General features: G+C 40.3%; 1 protein-coding gene and 1 long non-coding RNA gene across 2 annotated transcripts in view; both read right to left on the bottom strand.

Moving 5' to 3' along the window:
* LOC126267524 (cilia- and flagella-associated protein 36) overlaps positions 1–12,375 on the bottom strand; it is a 96,064-nt gene that overhangs the window by 28,562 nt on the left and 55,127 nt on the right. The window contains exon 2 of the mRNA XM_049972827.1: positions 2,261–2,328. Within this exon, the coding sequence (XP_049828784.1) occupies positions 2,261–2,328 (68 nt within the window). The remainder of the gene's footprint in view (positions 1–2,260; positions 2,329–12,375) is intronic.
* Positions 9,758–10,574, bottom strand: LOC126267525 (uncharacterized). The gene is made up of 3 exons (XR_007549014.1): positions 10,437–10,574; positions 10,168–10,278; positions 9,758–9,989 (listed from the first exon to the last, which is right to left on the bottom strand). It is a non-coding gene; the product is annotated as an uncharacterized LOC126267525 (long non-coding RNA).

The following is a 12,375-nucleotide window of genomic DNA, read 5'->3' as shown; positions in this document are numbered from 1 at the left end:
GTCCAGGTTTTGTGATTATCTCTTAGAGTAGCATACAATGAACAGTCGATACTACTCGGATTTGCTTTTAAACAAGGTGAAGCCAGCCACGAGAGAGAGACGTCGCGGATTTTAGAAGAGAGCTGTGATTCTCCAGCAGGACAACGCACAACGCACGTCCTCATATTGCTTAACTAACCCATGAAACAATCGACAAAATGGGCTGGGAAGTACTGCCTCAGTCCCCTTACAGTCCTGATTTAACATCTAGTGATTTCCATTTGTTTGGTGCACTGAAAAAACCATTACGTGGTAAGAGGCTCAAGGACAATGAGGACGTGAAAAAGTTTGTGGGAAATTGGTTAAAACATCAAGATAAAGAGTTCTATCGCTGCCAGAACAAAAAAAGCTTGTACGCCTTTGGAAGAAGTGCATAAATGTGCAAGATGATTATGTTGCAAAGCATAAAAAGTGTTGTTTTGAAAAAATAAACGCTTTTTTGTCTAGACTAATTTGTCTCTTTAATTATTGAATGACCCTCGTAGTACGACACAAGCTATTCGCTTTCGTGTCGTTTTTGTCAAAAACTAATTTTATTGAAGTTCGTCGTTTAAGAATTCCACATGGTTAAGATCTTTAGATTCAACTGATATTTATTTATTCGTCTAGTAAATCTCATATACAACACTGTGTTACAGACGATAGACATATTTGACAGTACAATAATATTAGGCAAAAGTTTGTTACTCATGTAATCTGACAAACTGTAAAAAATTATTCTATAATAAAAAATTTTAGAATCTTTTTTTTAATGCATTTATGTGTTTAGTATTCTTAGCAGTTTCTGGCAGCTTATTGTAATTTGTTGTACTAGAGTGATAAGCACAATTTTTAGACTGCCTTTTGCTGGAATAATTAATATTGATATTTTCCTTAACCTAGTATGTTGCTCATGCACAGCAGTGTTTTGGATAGAGAGATTCCCTTTCTTCGCCATATCCTTTTTTACAAAGAACACAATCTCTAGTCTATAAATACAGAGAAGAGGGAGACTAAATCTCTGAAAAAAAAGGTTACAGGAACTTTTTTGTTATTCGGATTATACTCTTTTCTTTTTGAATGTTGTTATAGGAGGAGGAAAATTTCCCCAAAAGATAACACCATATCTTAATAGTGAGTTTATCCGAGAAAAATACATGCTTTTACTGTTTCAAGAGTTGTATTTCTGTATAGTACTTTGATTACACATGTTAATTTAGAGATTTGGTAGTTTAAGGATGTTATGCGAGAGCTTCACTTCTTACAGGCAAAAGCATAAAAACTTTGTCACAGAGACATTCTGAATTCTATGGTTTTTAATATGAATCCGTGGCTTTTCAGTATATTTATTTTGCTGGGGCTGAAGGTTTTTGTGTTTAAGACGAGCCTGTTTCTATAGAGCCATTACAACTTCATCTGTGATGACACCTTCAGCAGTGGTAAGATCTTTACTATTTTTCGCTTGAATGAGCAAACTGGTCTCATCTGAAAATGGTACTGCTTCTGCATTCCTTACGCATGGGGGAAGATGAGCAGATTATTAATGCTTACTAGAAAAATAAATGGTCCTGGATAGAGCCCTGTGGTACACCGTGTGAGGATGTCACTAAAAGGTAGTTATGTATAGTGTTATCGTGTCTGTGTCTGACTTCTGTAACCTGAGATTTATTACTTAAGCAGGATTTCAGCCACTCACATACCATAACACTCAAATTTTTTTAAGCGTATTGTATGATCTATAACAACAAAAGTTCCTGTTAAGTCTAAGAAAATACCTGAAATTTTGGAGTTATTATGAACTGCACTTAAGATGTGGTTGGCAAGATGAAAAGTAGCAATCTCAGTGTAATGTTGTGCTCTGAAACCATGCTGGCATACTGACTAGCATGTTAATAATGACGTTAGCCGGAGTTATTAGGACACAAGATGAAAGTCAGTTAGGTGTGACTGACTGTTACAAGTTGTACAGGATTGTAGATACCAATAACAAACACGTATTTGGTGCAATGTGGAATAATAAATTATCTGGCGCAGTAGCTGACGACAGTGTTATAATTACTTGTGTTTGGATTACATTACACATTTTTCAAGATCAGATCTCTTTCAGCAAAGAAAAAATAGTCTTGGGAAAGTCTTTTAGCAATGAAATCAAGAAAAAAATATGTGCTCTCTAAATAAACCGTCATGTGGTGGTGCGTAATAAGCAATGTCGCCAGACTGATGTGACGTTATGGTTCCTTACCAAGTCTTTGTATTCATCGTGAACCTTTCGATATTCTTCTTCGTGCTCTGTGTCTCCTGTGTCGAAAACTGTAACAAGTAGAATGCCTCAGTTCCAATTCCCTAATTAGCAACTGTCATGTATAAGCACAACACAAAAATTACTTGCAATACTAGTCATAAATATGTGCTTTAAAGTGATATTACTAAGTGATATTACTAAGAAATCGACTGATCTGTTTTCTGTTATTGTCCATTCTATCACTGAGAACGGCTAAGGTAAGTATCCCCATTAGTCCCTTGTATTTCCCCCTTTTTATATAGTTTTGTGTCAACTTTTACTTCATACTAAATCGAAACAGTTATTGGTTCATGGACCAATGTTAACTGAAAGTACAGGTTTAGCTTACTAATCAAAAGATTAACTTTCAGTCGATTTTTTTTCCTTACACAGCGTGAGTTTCACCTGTGGTAGACTTCACATATTCGAAAAAGCCTGAACCGTAAAGCTCCATCTAAAATTGAAAATCTCCAGGCTGACAAGCCGTAGTCGACATGCAAAACTTTCTTCTGACATTTCGCCTCTGGCTGCGGGGACATCCTCAGATGCGAAGCGGCGAATTGCATTCAGAACTCGAGAAAGCGCGGAACATACTGGCTAGACGACGCCACGGTCGAACACTTTATGCCGGCTAGAAGACTATTTCTTGTAGATCCAGCATTCTCCATTGAAAAGTACTCGATGCAAAGTTGACACACATTTTGTATCTAATTTGACACCTTCCTTTTCTCTGTTAAAATTATTACGGTGTCTGCAAATCTCAACAGGCTCTCTGAACAGCAGGCACTGCAGACTCCCATTAAAACACCAGATAGGTGGTATCGCTATGTTGATACTTCCGTAGTACGGACACGAGGTGCGGAAGAGTTGGATGCCTTCTTGGAACATCTTAGTAGTATCAACAAAAAGTCCAGTTTACTAAGGAAACGGAAAGTAACGGGCAACTTAATTTTTTAGATTAGACTATAATCAAATGTGTGGACGGTACTTTGGGCCATAAGGCATATAGAAAAGCCACAAGTACCGATCGTTGCCTTCAGAACGATTCTAACCACTACCCCAGACAAAAACCTTGGTGAACGGAGCTTTCAGAATTTATGAACGGTTTCATTTACAAGACGAGGTCAACCACCCTTTAAGAAGAAGGGTTATTCTAACAATAGATACATCGAGCTCTTCGCCCTAGAGAGAGAATCAGAGTTAATCAGGAACAACGGTCTCCCAACGGAAAAGTTTTTCTTCCGTTTATTCAAAATTTTCAAATGTGTGTGAAATCTTATGGGACTTAACTGCTAAGGTCATCAGTCCCTAAGCTTACACACTACTTAACCTAAATTATCGTAAGGACAAACACACACACCCATTTCCGTTTATTAGTAACACCACACATCGCATTGGAAAAGTCTCAGGCAAGTACAGAGTTGAAATTATTTTCAGGCCCAGCAAGAAGCTAAAAGAGTATTTAAGAACGGCAAAGAGTATAAGACACCATTTGGTGTACATAAAATTCCTTGCAGTTTTGGACTAGTGTATATTGTTACCACTAAAAGAAGTGTTGATACTTTTTTAGTGGAACATGAGAGGAATTGACGTCTGGGACATAAATCTACCGTAGCGGATTTACCAAGAGGGTAATCATGAAATAAAATTCTGTGAGACGAACGTCATATCTAAGAGATAGCACTATCGTGTGCACATGTTTAGATAAGCTATTGAGTTTTATAAACACCATGATCATCTTTGTCCCGGCATAGTCCAGCAGCTCGACGTGGGAAGTCAGACTGCATACTGCCGACATTCTTTGTATTCTCATACTACCATTCGTTGCGTGATCTTGTCAAGGGACCTGACCTACAGTCAACAGATGTAACATAGGTTTGCCTCCGATAAGTCCAGATACACAGTGTGTGTCATAATTAATAGTGAAGACAAAGGTGAAACTATGTCATCATAAAAGCAAAAATATTTCAGTAAACATGGTATGCAAAAGAGCTGTTTGTGAGATCATTATGCATGTGTTGTTGTGAGCCACAACAGACTTCAATGTGAAACATTGTTCTGGTTATTATAAATATATTTGAACTGTTCACTCATAGATGTTTCAGGAGATACTGTAAGTCTCGACCTCATGTTTGGATGCAATACTGCAGTTGTCTCTGCAAGGCGATACGGCTTCTTTCAGATACCACCCTACCGTTCACAAGACTACAATCCGCCGCTCCAGTTCTCCAAGCTAACCAACAAGAGTATTGTACACTTCTCTTTGAAGATAATTCCAAACATGAAAGTCCTGAGGATTGACTGTAGGTGGTCTTGGGGGCTAAGGTACAGGTCCTGGTCGACCTCTCCATCTTCCAACAGATTGGTGCTTAAGATATTGTCTTACATCAATAGCAAAATGTGCAGGCGTCGCATCAGACACACGATAATTCAGCTGCCCTCTTCCTATCGGTTTTTATGCTACCCGCAACTCCTTCAAAATCCACAACGAGATTTTCATATTCTCTTCCTTGCTACGTGCAAACTATTGATCCTACAGAAAAATGACCTTTTTGTAGCAAATTTAATGCAGTTAAATTTCGTACATTTGTACGTTTTCGCTGGAGGTCGCGGTTTTAGAGTTCTTCAAGAAAAACAAATCTGAAGGTCAGTTTTTACATTTTTCGAGAATAATTTGAAACCAAAGGCTCTAGCAAAAACGTATCACTGTACAAAATTTAACCACAGTAAATTTCCTACAAAAATATGCCGTTCATCTGTTCTGTAGGGGTAATAGTTTGCACATAGCCAGCGAGAGAATTTAGAAACCCTGTACGTGGTATTTGAAGGCGTTGCGGTTTGCATAAAACCTATGGATAGGGTCAGCTGTATGTACCACATTACTCACTCATGAGAGGTGAGTAAGATTTGAACCCAGTTACCTTAGGACAAAAATTACAGTTCAGATTCATTTGTAGTTACTGGGACAAAATTTCACACAGAAGTCAATGGCGGCTTGTAACGACACAACCGCAATTATCTTTCAAACTGCACGTCGCGGACTCGTACTTACTCGAACGTTTTTGCTTCTATATTTTCATCTGCGTCAGTTTACACTATTCATTATGATAAGTTGCACACAGCACTTGCTGAACTCTTGCGGTTCGTTAACATTGCTCCGAGGCTCTAAATCGAACTGGGGAAAAAAGAGATTCGTACACAGCTTGACTAAAAGAAGGGATCCATTGACAGATAACAGTATCGTTAATTTCAAATGGCAGGAATTGTGTGTGTGTGTGTGTGTGTGTGTGTATGTGTGTGTGTGTGTGTGTGTGTGGAGAGGGGAGGGTGCTCTGGGTGGAGGGGGTGGATTGTGGAGGAGAACGAAGGCCCGAATATAGTAAATAGATCTAAACGGATGTAGGTAGTAGTAGTTGTGCAGAGATGAAAAAGCTTGCACATAATAACTAGAACGGAAAGCTACATCAAACCAGTCATCAGACTGAAGGCCACAACAACAAATGTAATATTTATCTTCTTGTGTTGGTCTTTCCACCTTGCAAATCTCCTATTTTCCACATAATTACTATGAATGTAATGAAAGAATATGATAATTTGTTGAATGAGAGAACATTCAATTGTAATTAGTAAAGGTTATGTGAGTGGAACGTAATGGGTCGGAGGTAATACAACCAGCACCCAGTTTTCTTCTGATTCACCATTCTTTATTCCAGATCGAGAGCCTGATGACAACCTTGGAGTTCTATCCCCATGACAGGTGTAATTCAAAATTAGATTTCTGATCTGGTTAGCAGTTACACTTGAAAGCCACAAACTATCACGCTCTTATCACGTGTACACCAACTCGATATATGTTTCACTTATCAATTCACTTGCGTCTTTTGCTTTTATTCGCGATGCCAGCAGATTACGTACACCGCTAAACATTGACTGACTCCATCTTGGCAGCATTACATCTCTAGTGTGGGAGTCATTAATTCGTAGGGGAGAGATGTCAGTTACGATAGTCAGCCTTTTCTCGAATACTAAACTCAAAGACAAAGAAAAGCTATGTGCCACAAAGGAATTATCTGAATGGAAAGGAAATAGCTAGACGTGATGTACATGTCCAGACACGTCTTCAGCCTAGAATCTCATTGGTTAGAGTAGAACAGTCATCAGTTATGAGTCCCTCTTCGACATGAGCCCAGTGACCTGTGAAGATGTGTCCGGAAACACCCTAGACAGCGGTAGAACATCACCGTAAATATCGCCCGCCATACAGCCCGGTAACCAGGGTCGATGGTCTGGGATGACTTATTTTCATACTGTCATACGCGGCACCCTTATAGCACAGCGGTACGTCGACGAAATTCTAAGCCCTGTTTTGTTGTCAGTCATGGCAAGCCATCCAGGGCCTACATTTCAGCAAGATAACGCCCACCCACACACGACGAGAGTTTCTACTGCTTGTCTTCGTGCTTGTTAAACTCCGCATTGGCCAGCAAGATCGTCGAATCTCTCCCCAATTGAGAACGTTTGAAGCATTATAGGCAGTTCTCTCAAACCAGCTCGGTATTTTGACGATGTAAGGCGCCAGTTGGCCAGAATTTGGCACGATATGCCTCAGGAGGACATCCAATAACTCTATCTATGCTGCGCCGAATAACTGCTTATCTAAGGATTAATTTTAAATTAACAACAGCCTCAGCTGCAACGTTTACCTAGATTTACCTAGGTTTCAATTGGGATAACCCAAACTTCTTCATAATAAAAGGAGCTACGATTTGTCCATAATGGACAACGTCAAAAACTAAAAACTATAATATAGTAATGCATTGTCATATTGCAATAACTTATCTGGGAAATAGCCTCGGCCCCACTTCGCGGCCTCCCGGTGTGGCCGAGCAGTTCTAGGCGCTTCAGTCTGGAACCGCGCGACCACTATGACCGCAGGTTCGAATCCTGCCTCGGGCATGGAAGTGTGTGATGTCCTTAGGTCAGTTAGGTTTGAGTAGTTCTAAGTTCTAGGGGACTGATGACCTCAGATGTTAAGTTCCATAGTGCTCAGAGCCATTTGAACCATTTTTGAACCCACGTAGCTACCGCAGCAGGACAGCAACGGATGTTGTACTGGAACTGGCTATAGACTCGAGAGCGCCTGCGCGATAGTGTGTCATGCGTACTTGTTAACGCTGGTACCAACATGTACTCCTAAACTTAAAATTTTATGTATAACCAGGTGCAGCTAACGAAATGGACGTATACGTTATCCTGTGGGGAACAAAAATATATCGTCTGTCTTATCATTTTCAATAATTTGTTGGATGTCAAAAGTGTAGGGAGCAATGCGTTTACTATTTTAAGCTAACGTAGCATATTCGGGCTAATCATCAAACTTGACCGCATGAGGATAACAACAGTTTTGAAATACCACATAAATTCTATCCTTCAACTTTATGTAATGATTTTGGATATTACTCTTTGAACAATTGATATAGAATTACTTAAGTGATGTTACTTAAAAAGTTACTCAGAAAAATTTAAGTTAACTATAAAATGGCGACTCATTCTAGTGTGACCTTGCTCTTTTCAACATTCTTATACACTAAAGTATTCTACAACAAAAGGAATTGTAAATGAAAGAGGCGATGGTGACCTCAGTCTGATTTCACTATACTATGTTTGAGGTTACTACAACTTACAATGAACAACATGCGTCGTAATTTTACTCATAACTGTATTCTGTGTCCTCTGTACTTGCATAAAAAGAACAACTGGTGTTCTTCTTTTACATTTCTATAAAGTTCGAGTTAACGATTACAAGCAGTCTTGCCTTGGGTAGACGTGACCGAGCACGTGGTGAGATGTATGTGTATAACGCAACTCTTCACGCCTCGTGCCCTTAGTGGCGGCTGGAACCATTAGCCATAGCACTCGTATATGCTACTGCACTTCCGCCATAACATCTCGGCGTAGGAACACTTACAATCAGCCCCAGTGGCATAGAGGCGACTTCGATAGCTATTCGTCGCGTTTTACTCCACAAACGGCGACGATATTCGCCTCTTCGCCGTTGCACAATCACTTTTAGTGAGCACAGTTACACACGTCCGATCACGTCAACAATACCCATGCCATTCTATTGTTCAGTCCCGGTGTCTCCAGCTACCACGAGCGACACTAGTGGTGGGCAGGAAATCGCGTATCTGTTAGAAATCACAGTGATTGAGAAGTCACAGATACCACAGTAACAACTTTACAAAATGTAACTGCGATTTCAGTCACAGTTAGCAGTCGCAAGTAGCATTTCACAATAAACGCCGTGAGCCATCTGTTGGCCGAATTCCATACTGCTTTCTGCGATTTCAGTGACAAATCGCAACTAAGAGTCGCAAGTAGCAACTAAAAAGCGCAGTTAGCAGTGCCATCTGTTGAGCAAAGCTCATACTATGCTATTCGCTACCGAGTCAAACTGCGATTTCCGTGACAAATCGCTGCTAAGAGTCACAAGTAGCAACTAAAAAGCGCAGTTAACTTTCTTTTGGTAGTGCCATCTGTTGAACGACGTACGTACTTCGTTATAAGAGCCTTGTGCCTCACGATATCGGTGTGCTGTGTGTACGTATGAAGGACTTATTTCATTAGTGGTACAAGTCCATTTTTGTTCATTTTGAGATACGGAGTCGTAAAGTTAAATGAGCGCTGAAAAATCTACAGTTGAGATACTAGAAATATTCAAGCATATGGCTTCTTGCTAGAAATGAACCTTTATTAATGTTTGTTTGGATCATTAATTTCAGAAGCATTATAGACAGAAAAGTGGAGGTAATGGACTTTTACCACTATTGAAATAAGCCCTTCACATTATATGACGACATGCACATTCAGCATCAGTTATGATTGGTCAAACACAGCTGTGACTCTGAATGTATTATATTAATAAGAAGCAACATTGCCTTTTTCTCCTGAAAATATCAAGTAATGTAACAAATGTGATTCTGCTTTCAATATGACAATTTTGGTTAATACTCCACATGCCTACAGGACTTTCCAATGTTAACACAGCAAAACTCAGACATGTGTATAAGTGTAGTGACATGAAAACAGCATTATTGAGTCATATGAACGCCTCACTTTTATTCCAACACAGTTCAAGACTCGGGATAAAAGTTTTACACCTGGTGTTCTACATGGCAACTTCACACACACGAACTTTTTGCCGACACTACTACCACCTACATAAGTAAGCTTTCCTGTGTTACTTTCAAGTACTGCACTTAAGCTATTCCTGATTTAACTGGAAGATCTGTACTTCCCACTTTCATATCAACAGCCACAAAATGCATGTTACAGATCAGTGTCACACCAAGATTGTGGAGAAGGGGGGGGGGGGCGCATGTCACTCTCCAACTAGTGTTTACCAGTAAATAAGTGGCGGAAAATTACGGGTATAGGACGGTTTAAACATGTGGAAAATGAGATTTTCATTATTCACTCACTGTATTTAACATTTATTATTCCTTTAAAATTGCATAACAACTTCAATAAAACACAGTTTAATCACTCATCTGCACACTTATTTCACAATTATGTCACTTTTAAACTGCAAATCCTGTAAGACCTGTCTTGAATCTTCACGAGTCTCTCTCAATAGCCTTGATGTGGATAAATTCGTACAGCAACCAGTAATCAAGAGTCAGAACTGTGTCTGCAAAATCTCAAGGATTATTAAACAATTTTTGCTGTCACTAATTACAAGCAATATAATTGACAGAGTAGATTGCTAATATTTACTGTAATGAAAGCCACTCAATGGGGTATAGTTCACATTTGCAAGAACTATCTCACTGAAGTAATTAAGTCCATCGAAACACTTAGAAACTAACCTCCCGTCTGACGAAAACGGTCTAAAGACGCAGTGGCAATTTCTCCAGATGTGTTGACAATGATATTTTGAGTTATCAATTTACTGAGTGACTGAAATGTAGTTCGGGTACCTGTGAACATAACAATATGTTAGAATTCATTTTCTAAACACGAACTATTACGCTACTGTATGGCTACTTACATATTAATTACACTATTAATATTTTCACAGTTGTTTCTTTAATACATAATTAAAGCCAACGGAAGAACAAACGTAAAACTTACTTACCAATGACAGATTTGTTGAGAAGCAATTTTCAGTGTGGGCAGATGTAACTTTTCCATACGGTGGTAAGTCGCAGAAGCAGCAGAAGTCACAGAAATCGCAGAAGTAGCAGAAGTCACAAAAATCGCAGAAGTAGCAGAAATCGCAGAAGTAGCAGAAATCGCGGAAGTAGCAGAAGTCACAGAAATCGCGGAAGTAGCAGTGGCGGAGGGATACGCGACTTACGTTCCTTAACTGCGACTCTTAACAAAAATGGTTCAAAATGGCTCTGAGCACTATGGGACTCAACTGCTGTGGTCATCAGTCCCCTAGAACTTAGAACTACTTAAACCTAACTAACCTAAAGACATCACACACATCCATGCCCGAGGCAGGATTCGAACCTGCGACCGTAACAGTCACGCGGTTCCGGACTGAGCGCCTTAACCGCGAGACCACCGCGGACTCTTAACAGCGACAAATCACAGTTAAGAATAGCAGATACTGAAAAGTAGCTTTCACAGAAATCACTGATATCGGAAAATCGCAGTTTCGCCCATCACTAAGCGACACTCATATCACCAAGAGTGGGGGCCTTCCCCTACCACATTTTTATTGAAATCATTTAGTGTTTAAGAAATTTTATATTTATTACCCTGGAGTTCATACCAGTCATAATGATTTACTACTAGCGTCCAACAACATTAATTTACATAGTAATAACTTATAATTAACAAGAAAAAGAATACACTTGATTCTGAGAGCTTAGTGCATTGTCTGACAGATAGCGTGGTGGTGCCTTTCCGCTAGTTCCCGCTGGTCTCAGCCCGCGCTAATTCCCGGTTTCGCCAATAGATGGCATCGGGGTGCGCTCCCTGGCAGTCTCACGCCAGCACGCCCGTTCCGACGTGCGGGCTCCAAATTACTGGCAGCCTACCATCATTTCAGTTCCGTTACAATCTGCAGAGCTAGTTGGCATATAAACTCGTACTACTGTAGTAGGCGTGGGCTTCGTGTCTATCTTGGCCACAATAATGCATTCACTATGCTGTTTGTAGTAGCTTACCCACACTCCTATTTTTTTATTCATTATTAAACCTACTCCTGCACTACCCCTATTTGACTTTGTATTTATAACCCTGTAGTCACCTGACCAAAAGTCGTGTTCCTCCTGCCACCGAACATCACTAATTACCACTACACCTAACTTTAACCTATCCATTTCCCTTTTTAAATTTTCTAACCTACCTGCCCGATTAAGGGACCTGACATTCCACACTCCAATCCGTAGAACGCCAGTTTTTTTTCCTGATAATGACGTCCTCTTGAGTAGTCCCTGCCCGGAGAACCGAATGGGGGACTATTTTACCTCCGGAATATTTTACCCAAGAGGACGCCATCATCAATTAACCAAACAGTAAAGAAGCATGCCCTCGGGAAAAATTACGGCTGTAGTTTCGCCTTGCTTTCAGCCGTTCGCAGCACGAGCACAGCAAGGCCGTTTTGGTTAGTGTTACAAGGCCAGATCAGTCAATCACCCAGACTGTCGCTCCTGCAACTGCTAAAAAGGCTGCAGCCCCTCTTCAAGAACCACACGTTTGTCTGGCCTCTCAACAGATACCCCTCCATTGTGGTTGTACGGTACGACTATCTGTATCACTGAGGCACGCAAGCCTCCCCTCCAACGGCAAGGTCCATGGTTCATGGGAGGTATTATTATTATTATTATTATTATTATTATTATTTGCATAGGACGTAGAGTTCTAACACTACAAGTCAAATCTCGTTTATGTAGCGTCCGACTGGCGCCTTGTCACTCAGTTACACGCCAGGCAACAGAGCATTGCGGGTTGCCGCTACGTCAAGGCACCTGCAACTAGGTCTCAGGTCAGCCTGCCTGCAACAAGCGCCACATGTGCCCAATACAGTTGGCACCAGTTTGGCTCTGCGAGCCATGTGAGAC

This window comes from Schistocerca gregaria, chromosome 4, assembly GCF_023897955.1.
Source record: "Schistocerca gregaria isolate iqSchGreg1 chromosome 4, iqSchGreg1.2, whole genome shotgun sequence".
Taxonomy (NCBI): Eukaryota; Metazoa; Arthropoda; class Insecta; order Orthoptera; family Acrididae; genus Schistocerca; species Schistocerca gregaria.
The sequence above is the reverse complement of the archived record's forward strand: the minus strand, read 5'-3'. Positions and strand labels throughout refer to the sequence as shown.